At 40.1% G+C, this 24,023-nt stretch overlaps 1 protein-coding gene across 1 annotated transcript in view; it reads left to right on the top strand.

Annotated features, from left to right (window-relative positions):
• The window catches only part of VWA3B (von Willebrand factor A domain containing 3B), a 211,740-nt gene that overhangs the window by 58,075 nt on the left and 129,642 nt on the right, over nucleotides 1–24,023 (top strand). Inside the window, exons 8-9 of the mRNA XM_043997092.1 lie at nucleotides 10,603–10,732; nucleotides 14,149–14,165. Coding sequence (XP_043853027.1) covers nucleotides 10,603–10,732; nucleotides 14,149–14,165 — 147 coding nt within the window. The remainder of the gene's footprint in view (nucleotides 1–10,602; nucleotides 10,733–14,148; nucleotides 14,166–24,023) is intronic.

Below are 24,023 nucleotides of genomic sequence, written 5' to 3'. Positions count from 1 at the left end.
ACTGATATTAAGTCAGATGATAAAAATTCTGTGCTTTCTTCTTCCCTTACTGTAAAATGAAGGGATCTCATTGGATTAGGTTTAAGGTTCTTGCCAATTTCTCAACCACGATTTCCAAAGGGCTATGGCATCAAGTGTACTTGAAAGGTTGGAAAGAAGATACAAAGGCTGGTGAATGGTTCCTGTATCTCCATATTCCCCCTCTCCCCTCAGCTCTATTTGAGATATCTCAAGGTCAATAGCCCCTGACAGCTGCCTTCCTTCCCCACCTGCCTTTGGAATGATACTGTTTCAGGTCCTTGAGGGGAACATTGCTTAGCTGGGATATGAGATTTAAAGAGGAAATAATTTATTGCTTCAGGGAATGTCAGTGTTAATGGCTGGAGAAGATTCAAGGGTATATTCAAATGCCACACCCTCAAATTCTTTCCTGCTCTCTCCGGAAAGCATCAAACATTAAAGAGGAGACTTACCAGCTATAGTCATAGGACTGTGCCAAGGCCAAAGTAAGAGGTGGACAGGTTATCTTTGACATCCGACAAGGTGTCTTCCATGCACATTAAAATTGTAAAAGATTCTTTGCAAGATGCAACAACAGAGGAAGCTTTAGTGGCCCTCTAATTGTTGTAATATACCCTTTGGTTTGCTCCCTGAACTTGTAGATTGGTCTCTATTGTGTTGTTGCTATTCCTAGGTTCTAAGGTGTAGTAGTTACTACATCAATCAATCAATCAATTATCATCATCATCACCACCACCATCACTTCCAAGTCCCCACTAATGTCCTTCCTATTAACAATCAGCCCACAGATAACAAAATTTGCTCTTAGCATAGGCATTTACCTCCATGTCATCGTAAGACCAGTAGCTAAAGGACATGCCGCACATTATCACAGTGTACTCTTCTACAAATACATGGAAATATCCATGGAAAGAGTGGGCACACACTTATAGTACAATGATAGTGGGGCACACATGTAGGAAACAAGTGAATATGGCAGCTCACAACTCTGGTATTGTAGGGTATAGAAGAGCAAGTCCTCTCTTTAGAAGAACTCTTGATTTCCAGGGCTTTCTCTCCCTTGAGTCTAAGGCTGTATATCTTCTGTGCTGCCGAGTTTCATACTTCTTGAATCTGATTCTGACCTCAAGTGGCTGCCTCTCTGTATTTGTGTCTGTCTGGAGGGTACTCCCTGCTCCATGCTGGATGCAGTGTCTACTATTAGTTGACTAGCTCTATGTCAAAATGATACAGTCTTCCACTAGAAATAGGTGATCACACTTTATAAAGGGATCATAAAATGTTGACATAGTATTTCCTCTCTTACATTAATATCAAGAAGGCAATGGCATGTTGTAGTGGCTAGAGTGTTAGACTTAGAGTCAGGAAGACCTGAGTTCAAATCTTGCCTTAGAAACTTGCTAGCTGTGTGACCCTTGCAAGTTATTTAACCTTTCTCTCACTTTCCTCATCTGTAAAAGGAAGACAGTAACACAACCGAGCTCAATGGGTTCAAATGAAATAATATAAAGCATTTTGTCAACCTTAAAGAGCTATGTAAATGTTAACTTCTTTATGATTAATTAATTAATTAATTTGCTTTTCTATCTATCTGTTCATTCATTCATTCATTCATTCATTCATTCATTCTTTTGTTTTGCAGGACAATGTGGGTTAAGTGACTTGCCCAGGGTCACACAGTTAATAAGTGTCAAGTGTCTGAGGCCGAATTTGAACTCAGGTCCTCCTTAATACAGGGACGGTACTTTATCCAATGCACCACCCAGCTGCCCCTCTTTATGATTATTTTATAGGAAGGACTTGTATGTTCACTGAAGGTGTTTTCCATTGTCATGGAGGATGTTTAGGGCAAAGTCCAAATAGGAAAAAAGCTCCTTCAAATATTCCTGCTTGAAGATGGCAATGTGCTAATTGCGTCAAATGTCAGAACATTTTAGAGCCTCTTGGCTCTGAATGAGACCTGTGATCACCCACAAAAGTTTGGCATAGCTATCCAAACAGGAAAAACAAAATCAATGAAGAATGTTTATTGTCTAGATGATGATATATGGCTAGATGAATAGAACTCATTCATAGGACTATATATCTTGTACAAAAATATAGATGGACAGTTCACTTAGTCCAGCATTTAATAGAAGGAAGGGGAGGCCTGTATAGTAATTGGAAAATGGAACAGTGGTCCATTGGTTTCTCCCTGAAACAAAAGCTCATATTTTTAAAATCGATTTTCTTCTAGTTAAGAAAGGCAACATGTAATAATAGATAGAGGCATCTGTGAAGTCAGGAAGACTTGTGTCAGACGTATACAAAGCTTGGGACTAATAGCAAGTCACTTAATCTCTCCCTGCCCCCTGCACCTCGATAACACTAGTAAGTTATAGATGATTTGCCAATTTGTGCCAGTGAAGGAGTTTGCACACTAGGAGTTCCTCACAGTGATGAAATTACAGACCCAGATAAAAAAAATTCTTTTGATAATTCCATGACTTGAAATCATGGAATACCACAGTGTCTGAAGCATTAAAATTATGTCTCACTCAAAGGACAATGGAGGCATGGAGACATTAATAGGCTGCAACATATTATGATTGTAGAGTGATGCAGAGGTAGTGACACCATGGAAGAAATGAGTGACAGAAAAAGGGGCTGAGGTGGTCATGGGGTGAGGGGGAGGGATAACTGATGGATAGCTTGAATGCTTTGCTGGTATCCAAAGCAATTTTAAGATCTAAATGAAGATGCCCAGTATGTTGAGTCAACTCTAGCTTACAATTTAATTAGAGGACTAGAGTAATAATGATAAAAATGATAATGCCTAGAATTTATATAGAGCTTTAAGATTTGCAAATCGCTTTACAAGTGTCTCATTTTATTCTCATAACAACTCTGGGAGATAGGTGTTATTATTATCCTCATTTTACAGATGAGGAAACTGAGGCAAACAAAAGCTAAGTGATTTATTCAGTGTTGCACAGCTAATAAGTGTCTGAGTTAGGATTTGAACTCAGCTTTTCTTGACTTGGGAGCCAGGGGCCAGTATTGTATCCACTATACAACCTCAGCATCTTAGAAGATAGAATATACTTATTTCTTCATCTGTAAAATGAGCTGGAGAAAGAAACAGCAAACCACTCCAAATGGTGTCACAGAGTCAGAAAAAACCAAACAACAACATAAGGAGGCAGAAAGACCTTAGAAACCATTATCTAGCCAGCCAGCCTTTTATCTTCTTGCAAACTGAAGAGATAAGATATTCAAAGGCAAAAATGACTAAAAATACAATTTTGCAAAATATTATGAATGAGGATGATTGAAATAGTATTGCCTCATAAAATATTGGAATATGATTGAGAACTTCCAGAAAGCAATTTAGAATACTATTTAGTAAATAAAATATCAGTTCCCTTTGACTCTGAGACCTCATTGTTGTTGTTCGATTGTTTCAGTCATGTCTGACTCTGTGATTCCATTTGGGAGTTTCTTGGCAAAGATACTGCAGTGGTTTACTATTTCCTTCTACAACTCATTTTTTTTTTTTAACAGATGAGGAACTGAGGTGGACAGGGTTAAGTGACTTGCCCAAGGTCACACAGCTAGCAAGTGTCTGGGACCAGATTGAATTCAGGAAGATAAGTCTTTCTGATTTCAAATTGGGCACTCTATCCACTGTACCACCCAACTGCCTAGAGACCTCATTGCTGGCATAAACCTCAGGGTGATTAAAGATAAATGGGGAAAAAGTCATATTTACAATTGACTTTTTATGGTAGCAAAGAACTTGAAAGCAAAGTAGATATGCATCAGTTGGGAAATGGTAACAGGAATTGTGGTATATGAGAGTATGACTTGATTATAAGAAATGACAAATAAGAAGATTTAGAGAGAAGCACAGGAAAACTATGAATTACCACAGAGTGAAGTAATCAGAACCAGAAAAACATTATTCAGAATGATTACAACATTGTAGAAGGAAAAAACAACAAAAAATGAAGCTAAACATTGTGTAGCTATGATGACCAAGCTCAGCAACAGAGATGACATAAGAAAAAGTACTTTTTCTCCCTGTTCTAAAGAGGTGGGAGACTCTTGGATAGGTGTGGAATATTGTAAATAATGATAAAACTGAGTTGATGTGTTAGTTTTGCTGAACTGATTTTTCCCGCTCTTTTTCATACTTCGTTACAGGGCATGTCTCCTTGGGTAGATGGAGGAGAAAAGGGGATAGGGATAGGAGCAAACCTTGTGATTTCATTCATCCTGGATGAAGAAATTCTCTCAACCACTATAGGGTTGGCACCTTCTCTGAAATTTAAAGTCTTAGAGTTTCCTAGCATGGTCATATACAAAATATTTTGATTGCTGGCATAGTAATTTGAAGTCTTAGAATTGCTTAGTGTGGTCATCTATAACATTGTTTGATTGCTGACTGATAGTAATTTTTTTTCCCCATGGGTATGTTGCAGTGGGAGTGGGAGGGAGAGGAAGCCAAAAGAGGATTTTTCCAGTGGCGCCTGCATGGCTATTGCTGTGTGTGGGTGTCCAAGTCAGTGTTAGGTTATAACTGACCTGAGGGGCTATTGCCTGGCTCAGTAGGAGGCAGGTTGGGAGCTTGCAGATTGGTGGGAAAGTGTGAAATAAGGGAATGTTGGGTTGTAATGGATGTAGTTGTGGTTGTGTTGGAGATAGGTTACATGACTGGCTATCTTAGGGAGGGTAGTATGATACCCATTTTAACCATCTGTGTCATTGGTCACACACTTCTAAGAAACATCCCCAAAGATATTTGTAAAAAATTAAAACTTAAAAGCACTTAAGCAAAAAAAAAAAAAGCCTGTAGAAACTTTGGTTTGAGATCTTGTCAAGTTAGATCATTCTTAGTGCATTTGTACTTGAAAACTGGTAGGAGTGCAAAAAACAGACAAGAAATAGAACATAGTTGCTATTTTTATAGCGTTTTATTCTCATTGGTAACTGTAGTGAAATGAGCTTGTTTGGACTGTGCCACTTCACTACTTGATGTGCCATGTGAGGAAGTAGTGGTGAAAGGAACAGGTTAGGAATGGTGATTTGACCTGGCCAAATATGTTATCCTGTATATGTTGTCTGTATATAGTTGTTTGCATTAGAATGGGAGGGGGGATCTTTCTTTGTATCCCCAGCATTTCTTAGCACATTATACGTATTTAACAAATTCTTGTTGACTGATATAAAGAAGAAATCTCTTCTGGAGGTGACACAATTTTGAGGTACTCACAGATTGAAAAGATTATGAATAGTTCTTTGACAAAGAAAAGTGGTGACTAAGAAAACATCAGCATCTACTAGCCCAATAGTCTTTTTGATTTTATACAATTTATTATTTGTACTATAAGTACAACATTTACATCAAACAAAACCAACAGCTGAGCCAAATATGGGGGTAAATTTCAAAATTACACCTCTTAATTCAAACCATTTATAGCTTAATCGAGAAGAAACAAAAGACCCAAATAATATTTTACCATATGTTTTATGAAATTGAAATCAAGTTAATAAATTAAGAAATAAAAAGTTGGCTTTGTATTTCCTATTACAACCCTTTGGGCTAAGTGGCACAGTGCATAGAGCACCAATCCTGGTGTCAGGAAGACTCATCTTCCTGAGTTCAAATCTGGCCTTCTATACTTAATAGCTGTGTGACTTTCAGGCAAGTCCCTTTACCCTGTTTGCCTCAGTTTCTTCATCTGTAAAATGAGCTGGAGAAGGAAATGGTAAACCACTCTAGTATCTTTGCCAAGAAAACCCCAAATGGGGTCACAAAGATTTGGACACAGCTGAACATTCAACAACAAAAACCATTTGTGTATTTATAAAACATTTTTTTCTCTTTATTTCTCTTTTTACTTTTCTGTTCCTTCCTTCCTTCCTTCCTTCCTTCCTTCTTTCCTTCCTTCCTTCCTTCCTTCCTTCCTTCCTTCCTTCCTTCCTTCCTTCCTTCCTTCCTTCCTTCCTTCCTTCCTTCCTTCCTTCCTTCCTTCCTTCCTTCCTTCCTTCCTTCCTTCCATCTATCGTAATCAATGGACATACAGCCCTAGTTCTCCTGACATAGTTTTGTAACACTTCATATAAGTCTTTCCATAATTCATTTTATTCTTTATGTTGGTTGTTTTTTATGTGCATGCCTGCTTTATACATCTTTTTAAAACCTTTATGAGGGTGGCTTATATATGTATCAAGTATATCCTTGATAAAAACATGAGAAGGGAATGGGCGGCCTTTCCCAGACAATTTTTTGCAGAAGTTCTAAGGCCTTTCAAATGCTGTGGCAACACTGAGGGAGCCAATGGATAATCTTACACATACCCGATAAATGCCTGAGAGCCGGATGGGGAGCTTGTCACTATTGCCCCCAGGGATTTATAATTCATTTCTTCTGCTGGTTTTCTTTTTATATTTACTTATGACTTCCTCCTACTTAAGCTGTTACTCAGTGGATCTATGAGAGAAAGAAAGCCTCAGAGCATTTGAAATGTTTTTGTTTGTTTGTTTGTTTTTGTTTTTTAGAGGGTAGACTGCTACTTAACACCAGGGCATTTTAGCAGCCAAATGCAAACTAGCCTCAGTCACGGCAATGGGAAAGAACCATGGGTTTAAGGATTACATTTGGCAGCAAAGTGCTTATATTTTTAGTATTTCAGTAAGATTTTGTGTAAGATTCCATTCCCCAAGCTCTTGATAGCTGCAAAGCCTTGGTGGACAGGTTTCATATCTGAGGCTTTTCACTTCCTTCTTTATGAGTTGAAGCTATTAATATTTTATTTTTATTTGACTAACCTGTAAATGGAAGGGACTTTATTTCCCCCTTACTTATTGTTTCTCTTAACTCTCTGTCTGTCTGCCCCTTTCTTTTTCTCTGTTTCTGTTTCTGTCTCTCACTACAATTAAAAATATTTTGTTCTTTTTTGCCCAGCAGTATCTTAGTGGTTGATATTTTCTTTACACTTGGGTCATTGGTATGGCTCCCTAAAATACAGGGTTTTAACTTTAGGGGGGATTGTGGACCCTTTTATGGTGTACCAGGACTATACTAGGGAAACCTGCTGAGAGCAGCTCATATCACTAGGAAAATCATGTCTGTTATGAGAAATTAGATAGCTACATGCCATCTGGGGATCAGTAGAGTTTCTTCTTAGCTCAATCCCTTAGTGTTCTTGTAAAAACTTTAGAGTGATTGTTCTGTGTAGCATTGAAGCAAATCATCTTTAAGGCCAAGCATTGGGCAACAGTGGCTCAGGGAAAATGATTTGTAAGCTAGGAACAAGCTAGGACTCTAGGAGTAGTGGGCAGCTACTTGTCAAGAAGGTGACAAAATTTGCAGGCTTGTTTTTATAAAGAGAAACAGATTTTATATAACAAAAGCAATGACCTCTAAAATTAAACCTGAAACAGATTGGAAATATTTTTGGAAGTTAGTATTCAAGCTAAAAGGATGACATCCTAAAGCTATGGGGAACTTATGCATAAGAATAATAATTCAGATTCCCCAGTGCAACAGTGGCCAATTAATATGAACAGACAAGTTATGAAAGAGGAAATAATAACCAAGTGAAAAAATGCTTATGCTCTTTAGTATTCAGGTAAATATATACTTAGACAACCTTATTTTCTTTTATCCACTGGAATGGGAATAACATAAAGAACTTATAAAATCCGGGGGCGGCTAGGTGGTGCAGTGGATAAAGCACCGGCCCTGGATTCAGGAGTACCTGAGTTCAAATCCGGCCTCAGACACTTGACACGTACTAGCTGTGTGACTCTGGGCAAGTCACTTAACCCTCATTGCCCCGTAAAAAAAAAAAAAAGAACTTATAAAATCCAATGTTGGTGGGACTGTGGAGAAATAGGAATGTTATACTACTTTATTAATGTGTTATACTACTTTATTAATGGAACTACTAACTGTTGCAGTCATTTTGGAGAGAGGCATAGCAACATGCAGAATCATAAAATTGATCATACCTTTTGAACCAACTACTTTTTCTATTATTATTATATTATAGAATATTTCTATTTATGAAAATTATAACCCCCTAAAAACCACAAAATGGGAAAAAGGAACTACTTGTACCAAAATATTCATAGCTGTGGTTTTTATAGTAGCAAACATGGAATCAACTTATAGTCCAATAATTGAAGAACAGCTGAATAAATTATAGTGCATTGATGTACTGGAGGGGGCAGCTTAGAGTGCTGGGACTGATGTCAGGAAGACTCATCTTTATGAGTTAAAATCTGACCTCAGACACTTGCTGTGTGATCCTGAGCAAGTCATTTAGCTGTTTGCCTCAATTTCCTCATCTGTAAAATGAACTGGAGAAGGAAATGGCAACCCACTCTAGTATCTTTACTGAGAAAACCCCAAATGGGATCAGAAGGAGTTATTCATGACTGAACAACAAAATGAACTGGAATTTTATGGTGCCACGAAAATGATAAATTAGAAACAGAATGGTGGAGCAGATAGAGAGCTAGCTTTGGAATCAGGAACACCTAAGTTCCGATCTCACATATAGTGTCTCTGTGATCTTGGGTGTCACTCAACCTCTTGTTGGCCCCAGGTAACTACTCTCTTAAGATGAAATCATAGAACTGGCAAAAAACAAACAGAAGATAAATGGAAAGAGATAAGGAACATGGACAGACAAGGAAGGTTGATAGGAACTATTTCATTGGCACAGAGAGCTATGTTGTTCTAATACAGGCTGGCACTTTCTTCTCAACTTCATCTTATTATAGAATTTCTTCGAATACTTAGAGACTTGCTCAGGGTGATAGAGCCACTTTGTCTCAGAGAGAAATCTATCTCTAGGTTTTCCACTATGCTATGTTGCCTCTCACAAGTCAGGTCAAGTCAACAAGAATTTATTAATGCTGATGATACAGAGTGAAATCAGCAAACCAGAACTATACAAACACTGATTGTGATCATATTAAGGAAAGGAAGAGAAGAAAAGACTCAGGAAGAATATGACATCTGTATTCAAGTATTTAAAAGAATGTCATGTAGAAGAGTAATTAGGTTTGATCGGTTTAATACGAGAGGATGGAACGAGGAAAATGGGTGAGAATTGCAAAGAAGCAAATTTAGGCTCGATATTGAAGAAACTAATGTTTAGAGCTATGAAGTAGAAGAGATTGCTCTTTGGAAAATGGTGGGTATGTTCTTATTGGAGATCTTTAAGCAGAGCCAGCGGACTACGTTCCACCTACGTTATAGTAGAAGTTTCTTTTAAGTATGGCTTAGACTTTGAAACCCCAGAGTCCCTTCCAACTCTTAAGTTCCATGTTTCTGTGAAAAAAGGATGAAGGAAGGAAGGAAAACAGGTCTAAAGGTGACAGAACTTCTGGAGGGCCTGGAGAGAAATAAAGAACAAATACACAGAGTGAGAAATTTAGAGTGGGAAGGGTCCCTTACAGGCCACTGAGTCCAATCTCCTCAGTTTATAGGGGAGAAAACTAAGATATGGAAAGTGATTTGACCAGGATCATACAACTATTATGTTTGAGGCAAGATTTGAACCAAAGCCTTCCTGACTCTGTATGACAACCTGCCATCTGTTATAAAACCTAGGTTTAAAGGTAAGATTCTGTTTCTTGTTTTGTCTGTTTATTTGATCACCTTTGTTGGTAATTATGAATTTTATAATAAAAATTAATTAAATTGGAAGTGTTAAGGTAGCCTTATAGTTTATGATTGTGGAGATACAGCTAAATCAGAAAATAAAGAAATCGGGGCAGCTAGGTGGCACAGTAGATAAAGCACTGGCCCTGGATTCAAGAGGACCTGAGTTCAGATCCGGTCTCAAAAACTTGACAATTACTAGCTGTGTGACCCTGGGCAAGTCACTTAACCCTCATGGCCCTGCACAAACAAACAAACAAAAAGAAAACAAAAAGAAAAAAAAAATAAAGAAATCCAGATAAATCACAAAAACATGACATCTGCCTTGCATCAGCAGCTCCCACAGCCATGACTCCAGTTTCTGGTATTTTTCAGGTTCAGTATTTTGAGTATCATCACTATTTCCACCGGAAAATGATTATTTCCTTTAATGGTTATTATTTCTTTAGGTGGACTTCGGGGGTCTAAGCTGTTCCATAGGGATGGAATTTATAGTAGAGGCTATTAAGGAAATTAGGCCTGAACATAGAGAAATGTACCAGAACCTTGCAGGAATTGACCTGTTCCATATATTAAAGGATCCCTGTTCTACAAGTATTATTTGGTTTTTTTGGTTTTGGTTTTTTTTTTTTTGGTGAGGCAATTGGGGTTAAGTGACTTGCCCAGGGTCACACAGCCAGTAAGTGTTGAGTGTCTGAAGCCGGATTTGAACTCAGGTTCTCCTGACTCCAGGGCCGGTGCTCTATCTACTGTGTCACCTAGCTGCCTCTCTACAAGTATTATTAACAAAAGTACTATTAACTCAAGTCCTACAAGCATTAGTCTTGTTCTTATCCGTAGTGTCAGTACCATTAACTCTGCTGGTTGTTGCCTTACATTGCCTCAGCTGACTGCTTGGCTCTGTGTATTCCCCATCCTAGGAGCTGGGGTCAGGGAGGATGTGTATCTTATCTGGAGAGAGCTGGAGGACGCTCGGAATACATTGGCACAGATCCAGAAGATTGTTGATGATTCCATGAATCCTGAAGGTTCGGAAGCCATCCATGGTAGGTGGTGTTTATGGCTACTCTCCAGCCTGAACCCAACAAACCAAGCAACCAAATAACATCCTATTTACGTTCCCAAATTTTGTGAGACTGGGGGAATTAGTTGTGTGTGAGCATAACTGCTTATATGGCAGTTCTTTTAATGTAGTAAAGAAAGTGGTCATCCTTTACATGTATAATCAATATCAAATTGCTTGCCTTCTCAAGGAAAGGGGAAGGGCAGGAGGGAGGGAGAGAATTTGGAACTCAAAAATGTAAAAAATTCTTGTTAATTTTTTAAACATGTAACTGGGAAATATTTAATGAAATAAATCAAAATAATTAAAAATGAAAACAACCCCCAAAGGACCCATAAGCCCTAAACATGGGTTTCACCGCTGCATTGTACTCAGGGTGGGGATTCTTCTCAGCTTTATAGGGGGTTCAGGCTTGCACACTGGAGCTGGCACATGCCGGCTAAAATGGTTGTTTTCAATTTAGAGTGCTTCTTATGGGCTCTAGTATTCAGGGACGACGGGATATAAAAAGAGTGTTTGGGAAGAATTCACTTTTATGCAGAGCCGGCCTGACAAGGAATGTGAAATTTGCAATGCCCTTCTGCCTGTCCTTTTGGGACTTCTTGGGGGTAGCAATGAGCCCTCACACAAAGCTCTCTGTTTTCTCTCCACTCTTGGGGATCCCAAGCTGTTCCCCAGAAAGAATCCGCTCAGTTGATTCACACTGGATTTTAAATGACTTGACTCCATTCTTTCCATGGGTCTGGGCATTTTAATGCCATAATAAAACCTTAAGTCATAGGAGTATACCTCTTAATTATATGATCTTGAGAGAGGCTGGGTGATGAAATGGACAAGTGAAGACCTGGGTTTGAATCCTAGTTTTACTGCTTGCTGCCTAGGGGATCTTGGGCAAGTCTCTTAGTTTCCTCAACTGCAAAACAAAGGAGTTAAACTAGCTGCCTCCTAACCCTCTTAATTCTCAATGGATGATTCGACATCTAGTTTTATCTAGACAACCAGAGTAGTGTACTTGGAGTTAGGAAGACCAGGGAGATCAAATCCCACCTCGGATACTTAACTAGCTGTATGAACCTGGGCAAGTCACTTCACTGCTTTTTGCTTAAGTTTTCTTTTGTTTAAATGGGGATAATAGTACTGCTGACCTCACAGGGCGTTGTTGCAAGGATAGACTGAGATAACACTTGAAAAGGGCTCTGCAAATCTTAACACAATATATAAATTCTAGCTGTTATTATTCTGCGAGACAGTTACACAGGGCCTGACTCCTAGTAAGAATACATGTTTGCTGCCTGCCTGACAGTTTCTTTATAAAAAGAAGGGACTGAATCTAAGGATCTTTGAGATCTATAATTTCTGGGCATCAGTGAGTGGGAGAAATTTGTTGTCATTGATGATGTTGGTTTGGTTTTTTCTTTTTTTTTTTAAGTATAGTATGTGCATAAAAGCTTCTGTGTACCTACTCACATAAAGAAATAGAAGAACCCTATGCTTGCTGGTTATACTATACCCAAGGAGATCTCCAGGAAAGAAACAGTCAAAACTCCCTTTTTTTAGGTGGCATAGTGGGCCTGGAGTTAGGAGGACCTGAGTTCAAATCCAGCCTCAGACGTTTAGTAGCTGTGTGACTCTGGGCAAATCACTTGCCCTGTGTTGGCCTCAGTTTCCTCATCCATAAGATGGGGATAATAGTAGCACCCACCTCCCAGGGTTGTCTGAGGATTAAGTAAAGTAATACTTGTAAAGCACTTAGTACAGTGCCTGGAACATAGCAAGGGCTATATAAATGTTAGCTCTAATAGATATAATAATCTATGTTTACCTTTCCACCTGTGGGGACATGGACCAAATCTTTGTTGCCTTCATTTAAGCCAATTTCTTTTTCTGTTTTTTTCTCTGGAGGGCCTGGGCAAGCAGTGACCATGTCATAGGACTGCAGGGGGAAGAGAGCATTGTGCTACTGACTTTTGAAAAAGGAAAATGTGTAAAAAGCCAAGTGCCTCTCAGCACCCTGCTGACTACCTGAGCCCAAATGAGTTTGGTTTATGATGTGGCCATTGGCCAGGAGAGGGGGGGGGAGGGGGGAAGGGGAGAGGGGAGGGAGGGAAAGGAGAGAGACAGAGAGAGAAGAGAGAGACAGAGAGAGAGAGAGAGAGAGAGAGAGAGAGAGAGAGAGAGAGAGAGGAAAGGGGAGAGGGGAGGGAGGGAGAGAGAGGAGAGAGACACAGAGACAGAGACAGAGACAGAGACAGAGACAGAGACAGAGACAGAGACAGAGACAGAGCGAGAGCACAGCACACATTCATGCAGTGACTCAGCCCCAAAGACTTCTTTGATGTAATTTATTATTGGATTGCTCGGCCTTACTCAGTTTTAAAGACCTGAAACCTGGCTCTTTTTCTAAATGATATCAGCGGCACCTAAAAGGCACGAAATAGGATTGCTTATCCAGTTTATCCACTTTTTTCCTCTCACCAGCAAACCTGATGTAGTTATCTTAATTTTTTTTTCTTTATCTAAGAAAATGAAAGAATGGCTACATGAATGAATTACTCATAGCCTAGAAGATAGGCCGTGGTGTTTTTATGAGTGAAGGCAATTTCGCTGTTATGGCCTTCTTGAAATTAAGGAGAGGACATGTCCCCCTTAGTTCTTTCCCCCCCTCTTTGATTAGAGCAGGGAAAATTCAGGGCACAGGCCAGTGTTTCCATATTTCAGATCTGCCAGTGGATGATGGAAAGTAGGGGATGGGAGGGAGGGAGATGGGAGAGAAGGGAGAGGGAAAGGAGGGACGAGAGAAGCAGCTCATTATAACTGAGGTTGAGGGTTACTTTAGGGCAAGAATTTTTATATGGGGTTGTGGGTCTTGGAACCAATCTCCAAGTTCATTTAGCCTGAGGCTTGAAGGTGGAGAAAATTAAGAACATCTTATTGGAGTGGGAAATAAGATGGTAGAGAAAAGATGGCTCTTCCCAGAAATAGGCTGCCACCCAGGAGAGGAAGGTGAAACTCAGGCCTATCCTGGAGATTTGGTTACTATAGGATTCACATTATTTATGTTGTCCTATACCTATGACTTATTATGAGGTTGACAGAGGGTGCTCATGAGACTTGGCTTCTTTGTCTAGAAATATTGTTTAGCTAAGCAAGTGTGTGTATGTATATAACATCCCCTTTCCCCATCTCTCCTCCCTATTTCCCTTCTCCCTTCTCTCCCATTCACCTCCTCCCCCTCCCCCTCCCCCGCACACACTGGCAGATCTGAAATATGGACATACTAGCTTGTGCCCTGAATTTCCCCTGCTCTATGAGTGCCTCCCCCACTCTAAAAATACACACACACATACACACACACACACACGCTTTGCTAAACAATATATATGTGTGTGTATATATTTAAAAGCGAAACCACAAAAATAGGTATGTACATATACACATTTATTTTTATATATGCGCATACATATATTTAAATATGTATAACAGACTTACACATTTATATAGCACACACTTGTACATTTCAATATATACACATTTGCATATATTTCTATATGCACACATGTGTTAATTTTTAGACATGTACACACATACCTATGCATATGTATGCATACATATACAGCATGTATACATGCATGTACCCATACACATTTACATATGCACATGTACATGCACATTTTATACACACATACACATACATCTGTGTGAATATGCACACATATCTGCATATATTTGCATAATGCACAATATAACTTATATGCGCATATATTTACATGTGTGCACATATACACACATATCTATCTATCATTCTTGCTTACAATTTTAGATTGCAAAGATAATTAGACTGGATGAGACTAGTTTTACAGGCTGTTTATTCCTGAATGAGCATTTCCCACAAGGAACCTCCCCCTCAGAGGGATCATGAACATAAATTCCAATACCTTAACATATGCTGTCTTTGGATGCTCCCCTAAACCATCATCCTTTGTTAGCTGTTCTTAAGCTATGTGAATAGGGGTCAGAGAGGATAGCACTTAAAGTTCCCTCCCCTTCTTTGTTTCCCACCTTCCCTAAGAAGCAAGTCCTATAATGTTGGGGTTGGTTTCAGTCAGAAATATTTCTTCAGGGGAAAAGCTCTGGCAGAGGGCCCATTTTTTCTTCCAATCCACTTCACATAAGGGTATCTTAAGGCCAAAGGTGAGGGTCTATCACTCGATCAATGGAGACATATTTGGACTGCAGCCAGTTTTTGTCCACACTTATCTGCTCACTACAGATCATAGAACCAACTTAACGCTTTGGTGACACTTTTAACAAATGTACCAGGACTTTTGCTTCTAAATCATATTGTCCTTGGTATGGGGGGATCCAGAGACTTACCGGAGTTGGGAGAGATCTTGAAAACAAGTTCTCCCCTTCCATATCCACTTATTGAGGGAGCATTTGCTGGGCAACAAGAAAGAACTCACTACAGTGCCCTCAAAGTAGCCACCTTGGGAGGTTTTATATTTTAATGATGTTGCCTTTGCTAAAAACATTTTTTGGGGGTCATACCCTTGTTAGAAATGCATAAAGGAGGCACAATGTAAAGGGGTTTTGAGGTGTAGAATAGGTGAAAAGAGGGGACTTACTGTGACTGGCTTTGGTTCATTCATTCATTCATTCATTTATTAAGTAAGGAAGTAAGGGCCAAGAGGATGTGTTGGAAGATTCAGGAAGAAAAAGTCTGAAACAGCTGTAGCTTCAAGGAGTATGATAATAGTCAAACATGGAAAAATAAAAAAAGATAATTTGTAGCAGTAGGGAATCCAGTTGAGATTGGAGAATTTAAATTTATCATGGACCAAGTTTATATATATATATATATATATATATATATATATATTCAATATATTTATATATTTATGTGACTTCATCCAGTGTTATAGCAGCATGAGAGTAGGAACAGGGGGCAGCTAGGTGGTGCAGTAGATAAAACACCAGCCCTAGATTCAGGAGGACCTGAGTTCAAATCTGACCTCAGACACTTGACACTAGCTGTGTGACCTTGGGCAAGTCATTTAACCCTCATTGTCCTGCAAAAAAAAAAATGAGAGTAGGAACAAAGAAGGTAGAAGGTGGAAGAAACTGGGGTTGTGGTTTGGCAAGGAAAGATTAGCTGTAAGACAAATTGTTGCTCAGTCCTTTGAGCCATGTCCCACACCGTGACCCCATTTGGCGAAGATACTGGAGTGGTTTGCCATTTCCTTCTCTAGTTCATTTTACAGATGAGGAAACTGAGGCAAACAAGGTTAAGTGACTTGCCCAGGGTCACACAGCTAGTGTCTGAGGCCAGATTTGAACTCAGAAAGATGTATCTTCTTGACTTCAGGCCGGGCACCCTATGAGCTACACCATGTAGCAGGGAATCCAAAGGCACAAGATAGCATAGAGGTGATGTGACCATCTATAGGCTTGAGAAAGTTAAAGAGAAGGAAGTGAGGCCAGTGCAGGGGTAATAGAGCAGGAAGGGCAGAGGGGTTGGAGGTTCAGTGAGAAGGAAAAATAGCATTTAATAGCAGTGAGACAGAGGGAAAAATGTCATGAGGTCAGAGTCAGAAGAGGAGTTTCTGAGCTCAGGAGCATTGAGGGACCAAAGTTGTGATTGACAGTGATGATGAGAGCTAAGCTACAAACATCTCTGCAGGGACTGAGGTGGAGTGGAGACATAGCTGGGAATTGAATTGGGAGGCCCGGCTGTTTGTGAGGACATCAAGATGTATATTGAAATTTCTGGGTATGGGAGAAGGGGGTGGGATGGAGAGGAAGACTATGAGCCATTTCCTGAACTCCTGGATAAAAGAGGAAAAGTGACTGAATCACTCAAAAGTCAGTCAGTTAATGAGCATTTATTAAGTGTTTACTATGTGCCAGGCACTGTGCTAAGCAGGAGGGAAACATAGTCCCTGCCTTTAAGGGTTTTACATTCTAAGGGGGGAAGACAACATCCAAATGATACTTTGCCTGAGGGCATCATAGAGGAAATCACAGGTATGGCCTGGAATGAGACATGGTTGACCTGGGCACCCTCATTAGGTGAAGGTTCTGGGAGGATTTCTCCCTTCAGAAGGAGAAGCGGCAGGATACTTTCAATGTGTAAATTTTAGGGTCAAAATGAAGCTTCAAGGGCAGCTAGGATAGAGTGCCAGGCCTAGGGTCAAGAAGACCTGAGTTCAAATCCAGCATTAGATACTTTCTAGCTGTGTGACCCTGGGCAAGTCACTTAGCCTTCTTTGCCTCAGTTTCCTCATCTGTAAAATGAGTTGGAGAAGGAAATAGCAAAACACTCCAGGATCTTTGCCAAGAAGACCCCAAATGGGCTCACAAAGAGTCGGTCATGACCGAAATGACTGAACAACCATAAGAGGCTTCAGGATGAAGAGCTGGATCATGGCAGAGGAGGTCCAGAGTACAACGTGGAGACTAACAAGGAGAAGAATGACTCAGAGGCTGGTAGATTATTGCATCAGAGACATATGGTGCCTATGGGTTTTGTGCACATGGGGTGAAATAGTGTCTCATGGAGAATGAGAGAAAGAACATCTGGTCCTAGAGAGAGTGGTCAGAGATGTAGTGTATTTAGGAAGGAGCCAGGTTTCCTTGATTCCAAAAAAAAAATTAGAATGAATGTGAAAAGGAAGGACCTGGGATGAAGCCGTGTGGTGGAAAGATCATTGGTTCTAGAGAACATAGGCTCAAATCCTGTTTCTGATGCTATTTGTGTGACCTCCAGCAAGTCACTCAATTAGCCTGAGCCTCCATTTCCTCATCTCTAAAATAAAAGGGTTGATTTAGATGCATCTGAGATCCCTTCAGGGTGCACTAGTTCTAAGATTCTTAGAAAATTTGTTAATGATAGAATGGTCATTCAAGATGATATAGTAGGAAGACTGGGAAGAAGAGGATGACGATTTGGGAGGGGTGGGACTAAGCTAGATGGGGATGAGAGAATAGGAGGTAATAACAGGGAAAGGTGGGATTTCACTTCAGCAGATGGAACCTGGATCATAGGGATCAATGAAGGAGGAGATAGGATTCTGTCAGACGCAGCTCCTGATCTTTATCTGGTGATGATGGAGGACAGTGTCAGTATAACCTATTTCCAAATATCGGGAAAAATTAAAAAACCAAAATAAAATATCAGGAAGATGAGTTATTTGGGCTCATAAATATTCCTAGATGCCTGACTGAACTCAGTTGGAATTCCTTTGCTTCAACCTATGAGATTCAAAATTGGATATACAGAGCATTAATCTTCCCCTTTAACTTTCTTTAAGAAAAAGGAGCCACTGAGCTTTAATCTATGATGGATCAGTTTTTTATGTTATTGCTTGGGAATTAATTAGACAACAAGAGTTGAAACCAATTAGGGAAATAAAGAAGGAGAAATACAAATGAATAATCTTAGATCCAAGCTTAGTCTATTCCTTTATAAAACTCACTGAATCCCAAACTGCCCACCAGACCGCGGATCTCTGAAAAGATCGAACACCAAACCACGTGCACTCCTTTCGATCTCGCTCCATCGCTATTCTCAGCCAGAGAGAGCGAATTTTCGAACTTCCGTGCCTTGCCCTCACTTTTAAGTCCGAGTACCCAGAAATTCCTCGAGTTCTCCTCCCCAAAAAAGAAGATCCTTCAAAAGCCGCTTCAGTAGCATGCGCAATCTCTCAAATGATTAAGCTAAAACTTCCGATATATGTCTTTACCACAAATAATTTTTACCACAAACCCAATGTTGTGTGGGATGACATTCACTTACATGTTGAACATATACTTGGCTCCTGTTTGGGCCCCACTGTCTGACTCCTTGGATGAGGCCATGGAGGTGAAAAGCCAGGCATCTCAAGTTACAAAGGCCGAGGCAGTCATTTAAAAAAAATCATTCGTCAATTCTGGGGAGAATAGGGAGGACATTGACACATGGCACATAGGTTTTAGGTTGAGGACATCTCCAAATCTAGTCTCTGCAAGGGCCTGATGTTGGAATCTCATCTTCCTGATGAAATGATGGATGGCAAAAAAAGAGATATATTTCCCTGAGGTAGAGACCCAGGTGTCAAGACAGAAGGCAGATCTTAGAGTTAGGAAAACCTAGATTCAAGATACATATTATGTACCAATCCTGGATAATCAATCATTCTTCCCAGGCTATCTCTAAGACTATAAATTACAGATAGAAAGCTGATTTGAATTGCTGGAGGGGGTTTATGGATGAAGTCACAGGTCTAGAGCAAGAAAAAAAATGGAGAGCCTAGGCCAGAGTAGGTTCTGCCTCCATATATGACATCCCACCATCACCTACTTGGCTCTGACCCTGAAGTACTTTGAGGTAAGAGGGCTGACATGTTGTGGTGTCATTTTCTCAGATTGGAAGATTAACAAATCAAAAGGGCAAATGCCAGAGACAGTGAGCTTTTGGTGACTGAGTCATATACCCTGCATTTTTTCAAGGTTATTTCTCATAGGAAAAAAAAAAAAAAACCATCAACATCCAGGTTAATGGGGGAAAGCTACAGAGACTGAAGATTACAGTTTCCTCTTAAAATATTACATATGAGGAGGTTTTATGGATTAGAATGCCAAAGATGCAATGCATCATTTAACTTAGCATGTTCCAGGAAGAAAGTGTCATGTGATGAAAGGTACTAATCAAAATGTCAAGGCTAAAATTATGTGGAGGCCAGCATCGACCAAGGGGGTGGTAGTCAAAATAGAAAATCATAATAAATCCAAAGGAGCACTTACATAGCATAGCTGAATTTTGAACCTTATAATTAAAAAAGGTCAAAAATAGCTAAGTGGGGGTGATAGGAGGTGAAAGAAATGGCAAATACTTGAATATTCTAAAGCAAGCAAATAAACTAGTGGGTACTGGCCTAACAAATACACCTCTATGATAAATTTCTTCCCAGAAGACTCTTGACCAGACATTTGTTTCTAAACATACATCCCCACAAAGTACTATATTTATTTCTTGGCTTTATTTTCTGAAAGGAAGTGTGGTATGGTGGATAGAGCTGGTCCCAGTGTTAAGAAGTCCTGGGCTGAAGTTTTCCATTGGACAAATAACAACAAGAATAATATCTAGCATTTAAATGGTGCTTTATAGTTTCCAAAGCATTTTACAAACATTATTTTATTTTTTACAATAACTTTGAGAAGGTGTTACTATTATCCTTATTTTACAAAGGAATAGTAAACTAAGACCGAGATTAAATGATTTCTCAAGGTAAATGCCTGAGACAGGATTTAAACTCAGGGCTTCCTGACTTCGGTTTCAGTGCTATATCCCCCTGTGCCAACTAGCTGTTTCCTTTTGAAGAAGAAGGAAGAGGAGGAGGAGGTGCTGGTGGAAGAGAAGGAGGAGGAGAAGGAGAAGAAGGAGAAAGTGGAGGAAGAAGAGGAGGAAAAGAGGAGACAAAAGAGGAGAAGGAGCAAGAGAATGGTCAGGAAAAGAAGAAGGTGGAAGAGGAGGAGGAGGCAAAAAGGAAAAGAAGGAGGACGAGGAGAAAGATGATAAAGAGAATGAAAATAAGTATTTTTTTAGGCATCTACTCTATACCAGGCAGTGTGTTTTAAGTACTGCAGATACAGAGATAGTCAAAACCACACAGATCCTGACCACAGGGACCTCATATTCTAAAGAGAGAGACAACAAGCTCTAGATAGATAGACAGAAATATAATAGATAGATGATAGATATAGATATATACATACGCACATACGTATATACACACATGTATACACACACACACACAAGATTACACAATTCAAATGGGCAGTAATCTTAGAGGGAAGGGACTAGCAGCAGAAAGCGGTGCATACTGTCTCTATGATCCTAGGTAATTCACTAAAATCTCTCAGCACCCCGAGAGACTGTGTGACTATTAATTGAAGAGAAGATGCCCATCAGCATTGGCAAAGGGAGTTTCTCCATTGGAAGCTCCCAATACCAATGGAATTACACATCCAGTTGTATCCCATCCATGTCTCTATTTAGCTCTACAAGTTTCCTAAATGTTCTTAATGCTTGTCTCATTTGCCATTATCTGTTGCCCTCCCCCCATTTTCCACCAAAGTATCTTGAATTGATTTGCATTCAGTGTGCCTAAATATTTGCTGTTGTGCCAAACCAGACTCTTCAGTGTACCAGGGTACCAGGGCAGTGTGACAGCAACAGCCTCAGAGATTACCCTAATTAATACCATATGATTTTTTGTTTGTTTTTGCTGGGCAGTGAGGGTTAAGTGACTTGCCCAGGGTCACACAGCTAGTAAGTGTCAAGTGTCTGAGGCTGCATTTGAACTCAGGTCCTCCTGAATCCAGGGCCAGTGCTTTATCCACTGCACCACCTACCTACCCCCTAACAATTTATGATTTAAGTGGCATTACAAATCTCTGCCTGCTATTAAAATAATGCCCCTACTGGTCTGCTGTAATATTATCCTAACCTCATACCTGGCCTGAAATTTGAACTTTTGAATTTCTCCATAAGCTTAGAGAGCTTCAGTTGAGAATCCAAATCTAGCCTGAGATGTGGTGTGACCTTGGGCAAGTCACTTAAACTATGTTTGCTTCAAGTTCCCCAACTGTAAAATGGAGATAATAGTGAAGATCACGTGAGTTAAGCTCTTAGCATAGTTGCCTGGCACTAAATAAATGGTGCTATATAAATCCTTCTTATTACTAATACTACTTTTTTGCCAGATCCAATTACTTTTTCTCAGTCATCATTCCTTTTGACCTCTCTGTAGCATCTCCCACTGTTGACTGTCCTTTCTCCCTAGATATTTTCTCCTCACTGTGTTTTCATGACTCCACTTTCTTTTGATTTTCCTCCTCTCTCACACCATTCCTTCTCAGTTTCCTTTGCTGGAATATTAATATTATATATTAAGTTACCACCTCCTACCTGCAGGTGCACCCCAAGGTTTTAGCCTCAGTCCTCTTCTCTTTTACCTCTCCATGTTCTATCTTGGTGATCTTGTCAAATCTCATAGGTTCAATGATCTCTAAGCAGATGACTCCCAAATCTATAATTCAACCCTAGTCTGTCCTCTCATCTCTGGTCCCTTATCACAAACTGCCTATTGAACATTTCCAGGGTGTTGTCCCATAGGCAGCTAGGTGGTGCAATGGATAGAGCAGCATGCCTGGAGTCAGGATGACCTGAGTTCAAATCTGGCCTCAGACAGTACCTGTGTGATCCTGGGCAAGTCACTTAACCCTTTGTTTTTTGTTTGTTTGTTTGTTTTTTTTGCAGGGCAATGAGGGTTAAGTGACTTGCCTAGGGTCACACAGCTAGTTAAGTGTCAAGTGTCTGAGGCTGGATTTGAACTCAGGTACTCCTGAATCCAAGGCCAGTGCTTTATCCACTGCGCCACCTAGCTGCCCCACTTAACCCTTTGTAAACTGAGTTAGAGAAGAAAATGGTAAATCACCCCAGTATCTTTCCCAAGAAAATTCCACATGGGGTCACAGAGAGTCAGACATAACTGAAATAACTCAACAACAAGTCCCATAGGCACCTCAAACTCAACATGTCCGAAAGATAACTCATTATTATCCCCCACTCCATCCCCAACTTCCTTATTTCTGTTGAGGGTACAACCATCCCTCACTCAGGTTTGCAAATTCAGAGTTATTTTAGACTCTTCCTTCTCCCTCAGCTACCCTTATCCTCCCTCTGATATATCTTATATCTGTCTCTCTCTCTCCATTTGTCATCCATTCATAAGTAATGAATTTAAACCTGGTTTAAGCCCTTATTAAGTCTCCTCTGTACTATTACAATAGCTTCGTAATTGGTCACCCTGCCTCTGGTCTCTCCCTTCACTAATCTGTTCACGTAGCTGCCAAAGAGATATTTCTAAAGCATGAGTATGATGATGTCACTCCCTTCTTAAAAGCTCCAGAGGCTTACCTATATTTTCTGTAGATTAAATACAAACTCATCTGTTTGACATTTAAGGTCCTTTGCAATCTATCTCTGACCTACCTTTCTGGACTTATTGCCTGTTACAGGACAGCTGGATAACACAGTAGATAGAGTGTTGGGCTTGGAGTCAGGAAGATGAGTCTTCTTGAGTTCAAAACTGGCCTCAGACACTTACTAGCTGTGTGACCCTGGGCAGATCACTTCACCCTGTTTGCCTCAATTTCCTCATCTGTAAAATGAGCTGGAGAAGGAAATGGCAAACCACTCCAGTATCTCTGCCAAGAAAACTCCAGATGGGGTTGTGAAGAGTCGGACATGACTGAAAAATGACTGAACAAAAATTCCTTCTTACAGTCTGTGATCCAGCTAAACTGACGTGTGTGCTGTCTTTTGGATGTGATACTTCATCTCTCTTCACAACTATAAGCATCCTTTCTGCTGTACTTAAGTATTTCCCCCCATGCCTTTGCTCATTCTGGGCTTTAGCCTTTATGACACTATTTTCACAATTCTGTTTTCCTTTTGTGTTTGTCTTCATGTTAGATTCCCTGTCTGCCAAAGGAAGTGCCTCCTCTGAGAGTCTTCGGATGAGTGTCCCTAAAGGAAACCAGAAACTGATGGAAGAGGTAGCATATGGCAAAAAAGAGGGGACAGAAGAATCTGGTAAGTGAACTTGGCATTTCCCCTCACTGGGCTTCTCAGTCATATCTGCTGACTGACATTGTGGGCCGCTGAGGCCATTGGCTGGGATTTGCTAACTAATTGTCCATATGTAGGACTGTAGGAATCTGGAAGAAGGAATACAGGAGATGCAAACTCTAATGGGCTAAAAGAGCCTGGGCTTCAGAACCTGTGGTCACAGGGCTCTCAGCTTAAAGAGGCATAGCAAACATTCGGTTAGAGGTTGGAAGATTATGGGGCGACCTACAAATTACAGCCGTGTTAGCCTATGTGGAGGGAGTGCAAAGGAACTGGTCTATGACCTCAAGGGATCATTACATGTTTTTGCTATTGCCATAAGCTATCAACAATTAAATCTGCACTAAATGCAAATTGGTCTGTTTGTTGGAGGACAAGGTATAAGGACCAGAAAGATATTTCTTTGTTCTCCAGCTTATCACAGAGGGCAAAGGCCTATCCAGGAGAAGTGGAAGAGCTCAAAGATCCAAAATAATTCTTGGGAACATGGATTTAGAGCTGAGAGAGGGACAACCCACTCATTTTACAGATGACGATACTAGGGCTTTGAGAGCTTAAGTCAATTGCCCAAGGAAGTAGCAGCACCTCCTGCTACTCTTTATTCC

The sequence above is a fragment of the Dromiciops gliroides genome, chromosome 3 (genome assembly GCF_019393635.1).
Source record: "Dromiciops gliroides isolate mDroGli1 chromosome 3, mDroGli1.pri, whole genome shotgun sequence".
NCBI lineage: Eukaryota > Metazoa > Chordata > Mammalia > Microbiotheria > Microbiotheriidae > Dromiciops > Dromiciops gliroides.
Note: the sequence above shows the minus strand (reverse complement) of the source record. Positions and strands in the feature narration are given on the sequence as shown.